Below are 12576 nucleotides of genomic sequence, written 5' to 3' on the forward strand. Positions count from 1 at the left end.
TTCCTCGCTCCTACCAGCACAAATTCTTTGTGTCGGCTCTCAGCACTGCTCTTGATCAACCGATCCAGCCAGTGTTCAATACATTGATTCGGTCGCCCCAGTCCGAATCTCTTCCTCTGTCGACGACAGCAAGCATCGTGTCTAAAACAGGACCGACTTTTACACCTCAATAATCACAGTCATGTCTTACGGTGGTGGTTACGGCTCCCGCGGCGGTGGTGGTGGTGGTGGTTACGGAGGCGGCGGTTACGATCGCAATGGTGGCTCCAACGGCTACTCCAACGGGTATGTTTTTCTCTCCATCCTTCTCTGCTTCATTATTATCATGACACTAACAATATTTTCACAGTGGCTCCAACGGTTACGGTGGCGGCGGCGGCTACGGCGGCGGCGGTGGTGGTTACGGTGGCGGTGGTGGTGGTGACCGTATGGCTGCCCTCGGCTCCGGTCTTCAGAAGCAGGAGTGGGACATGTCCGCGCTTCCCAAGTTCGAAAAGTCCTTTTACAAGGAGCACCCCGATGTCACCAACCGGTCGCCCGCCGAGGTTGAGGCGTTCAGACGTGAGCACAGCATGGCCATCACTGGCAAGGACGTGCCTCGTCCTGTGCAGAACTTCGATGAGGCCGGTTTCCCCCGCTATGTTATGGACGAGGTGAAGGCCCAAGGCTTCCCTGCTCCCACTGCCATTCAGGCTCAGGGTTGGCCCATGGCTCTCTCCGGTCGCGATGTCGTCGGTATTGCCGAGACTGGTTCCGGAAAGACACTTACTTACTGTCTTCCTGCCATCGTTCACATCAACGCCCAGCCTCTCCTGGCTCCTGGCGATGGTCCCATCGTCTTGATCTTGGCTCCCACTCGTGAGCTTGCTGTTCAGATCCAGCAGGAGATTAGCAAGTTTGGCAAGTCGTCTCGCATTAGAAACACGTGCGTCTACGGTGGCGTGCCCAAGGGTCCCCAGATCCGCGATCTTCAGCGTGGTGTCGAGGTCTGCATTGCCACTCCTGGTCGTCTCATTGACATGTTGGAGTCTGGCAAGACCAACCTTCGTCGCGTCACCTACCTCGTCCTTGATGAGGCTGATCGCATGCTTGACATGGGTTTCGAGCCCCAAATTCGCAAGATCATCGGCCAGATTCGCCCCGATCGTCAAACCCTCATGTGGTCCGCTACCTGGCCCAAGGATGTCCGCAACCTTGCGTCTGACTTTTTGACCGACTTCATCCAGGTCACCATTGGCTCCATGGATCTGTCTGCCAACCACCGCATCACCCAGATTGTCGAGGTCGTTTCCGAGAGCGAGAAGCGCGACAAGATGATCAAGGAGCTCGAAAAGATCATGGAAGACAAGACCGCCGAGAACAAGTGTCTCATCTTCACCGGCACCAAGCGCGTTGCCGATGAGATCACCCGTTTCCTTCGCCAGGATGGCTGGCCCGCCCTCTGTAAGTTTTCATGCTGATGCCTCCTGTATACACGACACTGAACTAATCGTTTTGCAGCTATCCACGGTGACAAGCAGCAGAACGAGCGTGACTGGGTCTTGGACCAGTTCAAGACGGGCAAAAGTCCCATTATGGTTGCCACAGACGTCGCCTCTCGTGGTATCGGTATGTATACGCCCTCCCCCTCCCCCACCCCCTCCTACTGGCAACCTTCCAGCATTACTGTGTGCTGTGCTTTACTCTTCTGTCTAGGGGCTTTCTTTATGCGAATTTGCCAGACCATGTATCTCCCACATGGTCTTCTTGAGCGGAGTCTTGGGTTCGTAACGTAGCAAGGCCTGAAAAGCCTCGCTATGTCATTGATTCTTCTCTTGTACCTGTTCATGTCTTCTCGTGGTACAAGTGTGGAGTTGACTTTCCTTGAACCTGCCCATGCTTGTCATCAAGATATGCATGCATGGCCTTCCATTGGGGAGGCTAGCAGCTCCGAGAACTCACGGCAAAGATTTCTTTTCGCATCGGACAGCCCATCTGCCAAGGAGAAGTACTATCCCATGGAACACGAAAACATACTTAAAAACATGTTACCGTCACCCGTTCATGCTGGAACGTTGCTATGCCCAGCACTTTGCCTGTTGTCTGGCTAACCATATACTCGTAAGATGTGCGCAACATTACTCACGTGATCAACTATGATTATCCCAATAACTCGGAGGATTACATCCATCGTATTGGTAGAACTGGCCGTGCCGGCGCGAAGGGCACAGCCATCACTTACTTCACCACTGACAGTATGTATCACTCTGCTCCCCCGCTCTATCTGATCACTTGCTGACAACCTTCTAGATGCTAAGCAGGCGCGTGACCTTGTTGGTGTCCTCAGGGAGGCGAAGCAGGTTATTGACCCTCGTCTCGAGGAGATGGCGCGCTACAGCGGTGGTGGTGGTGGTGGCCGGTATGGTGGTTACCGTGGCCGTGGAGGCGGTGGCGGCTGGCGCGGAGGTAAGTGGGTTACTTTCCAAAATTCCCATGCATACATCGTGTCTTGAATGCTAACACATCTTCGCAGGTCGTTCGCACGGCGCTAATGGCTCCAATGCTATGCCTCTCGGTGGCAAGGGCCGCTGGTAAGCATGTACTGCCGCTCCAATCATGAAGGCTTTGATTCGCCTGAGAATCTTGTCTGTCGTCTTGACTTTTTTCCCTGCCAGGCCCTCGGCAGGCTGGCTTTCAACCTGGTGGCATCCATTTTCGGACACACGGCGTTACGCGTAGACGGTTAGAGGTCGGTTACGGTTCATGGGTTCTTTAAGGGCACCTGGTGGTTCATGTTTGCGTCATGGCTTTTTAGCTCTTCATTTTCATGTGTGGGTTAGGTGTGGCTCGCTTTCTTGTCGTCCCTTGGGGATTGTCTTGTGGTGGCAGTATGCCATGCCACAGTTTGCATCTTTGCAAAACCTTGTGCCATCATCGTTACAGCAGCGATCAGCCATAGCTGATCATTGTTGGCCAATTTTTTGGTCAGTTCTTCACTAACAGATGATGGGCCGGTTGATCACCCAAGGCCAAGAGCAGCTTGCTATCTGTAGCAGCAGCAGCCAAAACAAAAGTATTCTAAAAAGCCTGGTTTGTTGGTTTTATACTCATCGGGGTCGCATGTTTTTCAGTTCCCCCCGTATCAGCGTTACCCTGCTTACTGCTTCTTGTACCCAAAGTGTAGTAGTCGCTTAGTTATTCATTGCAAGAGGAGGAATAGATGGCTAGCATCTGTCCCTTCTTGTCTCAGCAGCTTCGCTTCGCGGAAGTGCATGCTGGCGATGACAGCGCCGTGTAATTAGAGCAGATTAGATGAGCTGTCTCAACATGAGAGTAGTATGAGATGTGTTGGGATTTGTCTTGGTGTGTGGTATGCTTCCATCCAATCTTTGTGCTGTTCATTCGGGCTGTGGTGGGTGTGTGTTTGCTTCATGTTACTCAGCCTTGGGGGCATAGCTTGAAACACTTGTCACTCTCTTGTAGTAGAAAAGGAGGTGGGGAATGGTCAGTAGTATAATCTAATGAGCTCTATGTTTGTTCTTTCTAAGCTTTTGTTTTTGGTCTCTTCACTGTCGAGATTGTCTTCGGTGCCTTTGGCTTTGGTTTTTTTTCTTCTCCCTTCTCTCTTCTCTGCTTTCTTCTCTTCTCTCTTCTCTTCTACATTATGTTCATTTGTTTACCTCTTGAGTGGGTGTTGTTGTGATAGGTGTCGTGATGGTGTGGTGGTCTCTTTTCTGTTAACAAAACATATAGATCTTTTATTCAGGTTCCTAGGAGCCCGTTCCAGGTACAGTGTCGTTGGACGGTCAATAAGCAATATCTGATGCACTGTAGACGTCAAAATAAGCAGTCTGTAGTCTGTTCAGGCTTGTGAACTCACCCTGCGGTGGCTGAGGGTGCCTGCTGGTTTACCTTTTATTTCTAACATCAACGGTAGAAAAGTCTATCAACTTTATGTTGACGTCTAATTGCTCAAGAGACTTGCGTTAGTGGTAGAACAGAGCTGGGAGGCGGAGGAGGTAAGTGGGTAGGATTGGGCTTAAATGGGGAAAGTTGAGGCTAAGAGCAGGAGATGTATATGCAGGGTTGATCGTGAATTGTAGTGGTTGGTTGTAGTTTCGGGGCTGAACTGTGGGAATGGGGTGTGGTATAGTTCATAGACACATGAACAGAACAGTGTAGAGGGTTCTTGTAATAGTAGGGAGGCAACAATTGTGGACACAATGTTGGCGATCAAGTCATTTCGTTTGGCATTCTAGGCTGATCGTAAAGAAAGAACAAAACTAGGTCTGGCGTTATGCGAGGTCTAATAACCTTTGGATAATATAACGTGTTGGACTGTAGTTACGTTCCTGGTAAATCTTGTCTCTTTGCCTTGTGGCAGCCGTGAGCTTCTTAATCAAGTATGGCCATACTACCACCTCCAAGCAGTTGACTGTTCTGCAAAGAAGACGGTTTGAACGTCGCCACATTGAAACGCCGACGACAGTTTACAATCGGGCAGTGGCTTAGCTGCGTCTGGACTCATGCCGATCCATTAGATATGGTTCGTAGCCGGTGGTCGGTTAGTGTGTGCGCCCTTATACTGGGTAGAGCTGAATCTTGACGAACCTGTCGACGATGGCGTTTGCTAACAGGACACTGGGCAGTTTGACGGGAGAAACGAGGCCGGTTCACTTAACCCCGCAAACTGTTAGTCTTGATGTTGTCCTCAGACTAACCATAACGAAGCCCATAGCTTAGTTTATTCCCCCCAGAGAAGCGCCACATGCTCGATGACATTTTGGCAAAGACAGAATGAGAAGCCAGACCGGTATTCGAGTCATCCAAGAAGGGGACAGGCAAGCACTCCCAACGCTTCCAGAGATCAGAGCAAGGTTCCAGGTCAATCTCCTGACTTCTTCGGCTTACGCAGAAGCAGGTCATTTTCTGGTAAGCCTTCGAGGATGTTCGAAAGCTTCCATGGCACGAGGCAGGAGTCCGCTGATATCAATTCGTACACTTCTAGGCTGACCATGATACTCATCATCTGGGCTGGCTTCTTCAGCCACACCCAGTTTTAAGTTCACAACCGCCATCATGCAAAACCATCGCTGACCGAGCATTTGCCCCAACGCTTCTCTCCCTGTGCCACTGCAACCGTATGGCAAATCAAATTCGGCCGAATCCAGCAACACTGAAACGGAGAGAGCTTAACATTGTAAAAGTGGAGAGTCTCGGCGTGAGTTTGTGAAGAGAAGATATAAAGCCCAGCCACCACTGACTTTTCCGGGTCATCGAGATACAAGGTTCTGCAGTATTCATCGTGTGTCGGCTCAAATTCTCATCCGACATGCCCCATGGCGCACCATGGCACCGTCTCCTCCCCTAACTCGTGGCGCCCATGTGAAATTTCTGAGTGTCATGTTGATACTCGGTCCGACTTCGTATGCCGACTTCGTCACGCCTGAATCATGATCCTCAGGCGACTGACGAGTCTCCATTTGGAACCATGGAAGTTGCTCGCCCTTCTCCGCTGCTGATACACAGAGGTTTCCAACTTTCGAAGTGATGCCTATTCCCCCATCTTGAAGGTCGTAGACACGTCAAAAGCCATGCGCCGACAACCACATCAAGTCTTACGAGGAACCCTTGATTAAACTTGGGATCTCGGTTCCTGTGACATGGCTATCACGCCTGCCTTCGCGATTCTCAACCAGTATACAGCCAGAACCCCCCGCCTATGCAACAACTCCTAGCAGAAGACACATCCGCGGTTGACTTTGAAGAAATCAGATACACATGATCGCCACCAACACCTTGGTGTCTTACGCATAGGCTGACCCTCTCATACCAAACGGCGATGACCGTCAAAACACCCCCTCGCCAACCCTCAACACCACACATCCACAGCCAACGAGAAGTTGCGGGGTCAACTCCGGACCGTATAACGCTACCGACTGGACTAGGGCGGGACGGCGCCAGATCCGCATGCCCAATACACCCCGCTTCCCGTTACCATTACTTAGCGTATTGTGCACAGTGCCTTTGGGTATACCTGCCGCCACACCGCCATATACGAAAGACAAGGGTATCGTGAGTGATGGCAACGCACGTACCGAGCGACACCTCACACACCGATATGAGGTTTGTTGGCCACGAGGCTGCCGGCAATGCCCAACAAAGGAGAGAAGAGGGTGCTTGACAACAACCAGAACAGCAAGCAACTCTCGGCCGAGTAAATCCTGCCGATCCTCCGCAAGCAACTGAGAGGGGCATCCAGGTGGGGAACTAAACAATCGAGGGGGTGGATAATCATGGGAAAAGTCCCTCTCTCCCCGGGCGTTCTCCTCCTCCACGCAAAGTCCGTCCCTCCCACCTGATGGTATGTCGTGTTATCAGTGCGGATCAGTTCCAGACCCTGTTCCGCAAGCCCACCAGTATCCGCAGGCAGCCAAAGAGTCCACTGGTGTTTGTGTTTGCTCAGGTGCCTTCGCCCATTGCTCTCCTAAGATTGCTTTTCTTCTCACCCTTTGCCATTTGCCTCCACCCCCGGCCGCCTATCTCTTGCTCGGCTGGTCGAGAACCCACCCTCTGGGGCAACTCCGCATTTTGTTAAGGGCCGAGTCCCTTCTTGGCTCGGATGACCAGGTGGATCATTCTTGTTGCCATCCACCACCATCTCAATCAACTTGGGGCCAAATATTACCCGCCTGGATTGCTTCAGGGTTCTCCACCACTCCCACTGTGTGCTGCAACGATTTGAATACTGTAGGGAAAATCGATACATTATTCTCAGCTAAACAAGTGCTGTCGAAGTGGTCGATCATCTCCGGCCGGCGGGACAGGGCTTAGTGCCGTCTCTCTGAAAGTTGCGGACACAGTACAGTAGTGCCATATCCAGCATCACGGATCGACAAAGTGTATACATACCAATAAGCAAAATAGACTTGCCATGCTGTTTGCTGGCTGGTGTCGGGACTTGACCGCTCGCTTGGGTTGCGTCTACTTTGCTTTGCCATGCTTACTGTGTACTGCTTTTACCAAGACGGTCTAGCTCTTTCCCGAGGGTCGGGTTGTGTGGTGCACAAAGTGGCCAGCAGCAAGCCCGAGCGTGATATCGTGTCCTGCAGCTTTGGATGGTGGGGATAGCAAAGAAGCAACAGGGACACCATCCCATTGCGGCCCCTACCACGACGCTCTCTTCAGCTGTCTCAGGTACCCCAGCATTGCCAGCCCCCGATCGTCTTTCGTCCATCAATGCTTGACCAATGGGCATTACCGCTTCTGGCGGGGCAAAACAATGGGCTTTATCACTGTGTACAGTCCTAGCGTAACTGTACCAGTTGATGAAGTGCTCTCTTTCCTCATCGGCACTCGAGTCCAACAAATGGCGGCACTGTAGAAGCGAGTGGCCTCCTATGCCAAGATGGTGTTTGTTGTCTTTCCAGCTGCATGATGCCTTCCAAACCGATTTCTACTCTTTATCGTCTCTGGGGAGGTGAACCAGTGACGGTGATGGCCGTGATAGTAATAGAATGATGGTAATAGCGAACCGGGAAACACTTGCTGTGTTGCTATTCAGGATGTGGAGACTGGTCGCCAAACCCGGAGTCAGGGTCTCTAGCAGCTGAAGGGACCATCCATGTTTTCATGAAACACGTCAACAGTCTTGTTGATGACGTGAAGGGTGCAATCTGGAGACTCTTGTGGTGTACGTCGGAATTTTTTCCGGACGAACAGGAGGACTGATAGGTAACAGGACGGGTAGTTAGCTCCTATACTATGGGCTGTGTACACTATATTGTAAGCTTTATCACGGCCAATTTCCAGACTGCGTTACATACATATATAAGTTCAGCAATAGCTTGCTGAGGTAGCTGATGAAAGCCTCTGGTTGGTGAGGAGGACAGGTTTCTTCAAGACTAAGATCTCGCGCTACCACCGCCAACACGTGCCATCGCCGATCGCACCACACCTAGTTTCGACGTGCATTATTACGGAATCATCGTTTTTTTCTTTGAAGGAGCATCACGTAACAAAGCTGCTGGGGGACAAAAGGTCGATCGGAAGAATGCTCTACGCACCTGCCTGGACATGAAAAAGCCCACAACACAACAACGGGAATGTTGAAGGGCCCGGGCGGGACCACCAACCTGCCATCAGAAATCCCAAAAGCGTTCAAGCAAGCGAGAGCGAGAGACCCTTGAACCAGTTGCTGATCGTGGGCTTTCCCCGCCTGCCCGCCTGGATGTGATGATTTCCGCCCACATCCCTTGTGCCCTTCTTCTGGCGACGACATAGACACGCTCCACCCCTGAACCAAGCACGGTGTGGGACCTGGGGCAGGGGTGCGCACCAGCCACTCTCTCCACTGACTGGAGCGTGTGGAGACGGACGAGGCCCAAAGCGAAATGCGGAGCCAGCGGACGAACTGGAGTGATAGCCGACCGCCTGCCTGCCTGCCTTTCCACTCTCCAAAACCTCCAATCGACCGCCGTCAAGGCTCTGACCCCTCCTCGCCATATCAAATCAGATCAGAGGGGTTTTGTCCGAAAAGAGGGTGTTGCATTGTTGGTGTCCCAGCGCAGCCCGCGTGCAGGCACACGGCAACACCAATCCGGCCCATACGAATACGCGGTACTTGGTTGTTGCTCTTCGATGAGTGAGTCGAAGTGTGCTGGTCGATCGAAAACATGGTGTGAGATGTTGTGTCTATGCTGTAATCATTATTTCGTTTCCGTGATCCGTGAGGGGGAAAAGAAGGACCTTCGTCAAACCGTCGTAGACAGGTCGAAAAATCAAGAAAAGCCATGTGTCAATGTCCAAGACCGTGCTGCAGGTGAGGAAAGTGATATTGTCACCACCATCACGTGCAGGACTGCAGCTGCGTCTGGAATCGCACGGTTTCCTCATCGGCTGGACCTTCCCTCCCGCACCTTCCCATGAACAAGTTTCAAGTTTGGCACCCAGTGAGACTAAATAAGGTCGCAAAACCACACTACTACAAGCAGCCGCCAGAAAGGGTGTTGTGATGGTGTACAATGAACTCAACCCAGCTGCATGGAAGCGTCCGAGACGGATTCTGGTGAACGGCCCCCCAAACTTGGGGCTCTGGCCTTCCCGCCTCGTTGGGATGAAGCTGTCTCCTGCGAGCGCCGGCTGTACCATTCTGACGGGATTTACAGTCACCACCCTACAGCCAGTGGGAAATCAGCTAGCTTGTTTTAGCAGTATCCTTCCGACCAAGGTAGATTACACTAGACCAACATCAGTATCAATCACCACCTCGCAAAACATGTCGATGTCAAACTGCAGCCCATCAGCGCGAGCTCCAGGAAACATCGCACACTCTGACGAGAAAAGGCTGGTCGGTTTGCCGTATGGAGTTAGCCGAGCTGCACCCGTGCCCCAAGAGCGCGCCGCAGATATCATGATGTATGTACAACAAACAGTGGGAGTGTAGGTACTTTTGCTGCTTTCCCCTCTGTCGGGCACGCTCATTCATCCAGTTCATGATGCCTGAGCTCACCATGCCATCCATGCCATCCATGCTGGCCGACCACCGGAGATTCCTCTTCCTGTCCAATTGCGTGCAGCATGATTTGTTGGCGACGCTCCGCACACCGTCACCACATTGGGTACAAAGGTGTGTGGGCAGGGTGGCAGGTCTCCATCCATGATGCCGGGAGGCCCAGCGCACGTCATGTGGTCCCACGGGTGCCGCGGTAAAAAAAAGACGTGAAAGTTCTTTTTTCCAGTATCGCTCTCACCCAGAGGAGTCTCACCGCAACACCGGCAAACGCACCGCATGCAAATTGGGGGCAATAAGAGCCGCCTTTTGCCTTGCAATTGCCGCCGCCTTCGCGGCCGTGATCCTATCACCAGTGAGTTGGGCTTCCTGCAACCACAGGGGGGGAAAGGAGCGGAGCAATAAATTGCTAAGTACCATGGCGCAATGCTGTCGACGCTGGCCATCCCGGCAGCCGGGTTCTGGAGTCGCGAATACTCGCGTGCCTGCCGCGAGAAATTTAGCGCAAATGCTTCCCAGTTCGGGCAATAATTTTCACCCCTCCAGGGAGTCGGGACGAGGACCCCACAAAGGACCCGGGCCCCAGCATGCAATCCCGCCCTCCCCCCTGTTTCGCCGGCTCTGCTTGAATATCGTCAGCTGCACTGTATCGACATAAAGCGGTGATGCAAGCATGCGCGTGTGATGATCCTGGAGAGTGTCATCGGCTCTTCGAAAAACCACAAAAAGAAACGTCGAGTACACTACCCAAAAGTGCATGTAGCTGGAAAGGATCAGCCGCCCCTGACAGAATACCCGTCTCGTCGTGAAAGCTTCCGCAAACGGAACAGCTTTTTGTGGCGGCTGCTGCCATGCTTTGGTGCCAGATTTGCGAGCCCAGCCTTTTCCTGCGACATAGAAGGTCAAGCGTTCTTTGCTAGTCAGGAACGTCTGTGTATTCCCGCTTCCTAGTAGGTCGCCTTTATGTGTCGAACTGGGATGTGGGAGCCGAAGCCGCCTCTCGGCCGAGGGGCATTCCATTTTTCTTTGAAAGCATGGTCCGGCCCGTTCATAGCGGCCATTTGCGGGTGGTGCTCGCCCGCACCCGCCCCCTTGGTTACTCTATCTCCTGTTCGGAGTATTGCATAGGTATCTGTGGCAACCCTGGCGGTGGCATTTTTTTTTTTGTTTTTTTTTTGTATTTGCTTTCGTTCGTATTCGAATGCATCCCTCCCACCGCTCTTTCTATTGTGGTGTCATGTCGATTGCCATCCCGCTTACTCCCACGCAACGTCCAACTCAGTAAGATCACAATGTGAGCCCTTCGGCCCGTGTTGCAGATGAGGAGCCACAATGAACTGGACGGAGATCGAACGAGAATAAAAAACTGGCGCATGACAAATTAATCTTGTCTGCTTTCTTCAACGTTCCCACAGGCCCGAAACGTTCTTAAGCTGTTCGATATCAGAGTTGACCTGGCCAGCACGTGGCGAGCCTGATAACCTACATTTATGTAAAAAACGAATGTTTCTTACTAACGGCCTGGAGTGACCAATTTGTTCAGTCATACTTTGATCTCAATTCAATAATTTGACGGGAAGAGCCGGGTGTCCTTTCAGCCAACCATCGAGCAAAGGTCAGTCCAAAATTCCATTGCATGGTGATTCTGTCAAGCCGCCCCAGATGGCAGTCGAGGTTCCAGCCAGTTGCCACGACTACCCTCATCGTCGGAGCCGCTTCTTTGTGATGTTCTGCTGAACTGAGGCTGGCAATCTGATGCAGCCGGTGGCTTGGACTCCTCGGCATCAGGCATTGGCACCGTGCCCCTCCAAGACATCACACGCGGTTTTAGTGTGATCCAAACCACCGGGTCGGTTGAGATCTGTCAACTTTGCCCTTGACAGATCATCTCACTAACTGCTTTTAGCGACAACCTCATGTAGACTTTGGGCCGACCATAAGCTGGCCTTTATCGTACTTGAGTATCAGTTGATTTCTTCCTTTACTTCTTGTTACTTTGCTTCTCTCGCCCGCTCTTTTGCTTCCAGCTAACCACTGGCCGCCCATCCAAGACACCTGGCAACAAAAGCATCAGGTTCTGTCGCATTCAGCTTGTCTCTGTCTGGACGTGACTAAAAACCTGTGTTCTAGACCGCCTCTAGAAGCCCCTATCAGCTCTCAAACTCCCTCGCACAACCTTTGGCCCGTGATCAGGAAGCAGCTGTGTGACTTGTCAGTTATCCGAGTCAAGTTCTGCTCTTCCCTCTGAGCCAATATTTAGCCCAGATCGGCGCTACTGGGCAGCACAAGCATACAGCAGTGATCGCAATCGCCATTGCCGGATTCCCTGAAACTGGCGACGGTGGAGGATGGGGTTGGTGGAGAAGAGCCATGTTTGGCCAAGCTCACCAGCTGAAAGCAAGGAGTCGTTGGCTAGTAACAAGCTATCAACAGGTGATGCTCACACCTTGCTTCACAACCAAGTCCTGTCGTTACGAGGTCAGACAAACCTGCCAGACACACCGCTGTGGCTTGTAGGCAGTCACATTCATGTTTCTGTCCCCAGACGGGGTGTCTTCTGGATGTCAGCGATGCCTTCTACGATTTTCCCGGCGTGGCCGGTCAAATCCCCGATTAGTGCGCAAGCTATTTACGTTCGCGACGGCATCACACCAGGCACCCCAGCTGCCCCGGATTTTCGCTGCTCTGAAAATCAAGCTTAGCACGCTAATTTAGTTTCGCCACAACACCGCAAGTGCGAAACCTTAATTCAACTCACTCCCGCCCGCTGGTGTCCACGGAGCCACGGTTTGTTTGTCCCGCTACTCGATCAAGAAACATGGACGGCTTGAAACGCATATCGCAGGGCACTTCGGAACTTTGGCCGCGAGATGGGATGCTGTCTGTGGTTCTGATTTGGCAGAGAGGAGGACATCTGCTTACACTATGTCTCGGGAGAACTTGGTGCCAGGTTACACACCACACCGATCAGTGCTACTGCGTAGGTTCTCTCGGTTCTTGGCTCTTCTTTTCTTCCGCGTTTTCTTCTCGCAGATTTCCCATGCTGGCCACGCGGTCGGAGATGGCCACCGCGGCGTAACCTCCCA

The 12576-nt window shown here is 52.2% G+C and overlaps 1 protein-coding gene across 1 annotated transcript; it reads left to right on the top strand.

Annotated features, from left to right (window-relative positions):
• Nucleotides 1-428: 428 nt before the first annotated feature.
• DBP2 (ATP-dependent RNA helicase dbp2) lies at nucleotides 429-2701 on the top strand (the record flags this gene model as incomplete). Its single annotated transcript, XM_062950757.1, has 5 exons — nucleotides 429-1443; nucleotides 1501-1608; nucleotides 2106-2234; nucleotides 2290-2445; nucleotides 2513-2701. 5 exons carry the CDS (start codon nucleotides 429-431, stop codon nucleotides 2572-2574), a joined length of 1470 nt encoding a protein of 489 aa, XP_062796799.1. The 3' UTR covers nucleotides 2575-2701.
• Nucleotides 2702-12576: the final 9875 nt, after the last annotated feature.

This window comes from Podospora pseudoanserina (assembly GCF_035222485.1).
Source record: "Podospora pseudoanserina strain CBS 124.78 chromosome 7 map unlocalized CBS124.78p_7, whole genome shotgun sequence".
NCBI lineage: Eukaryota > Fungi > Ascomycota > Sordariomycetes > Sordariales > Podosporaceae > Podospora > Podospora pseudoanserina.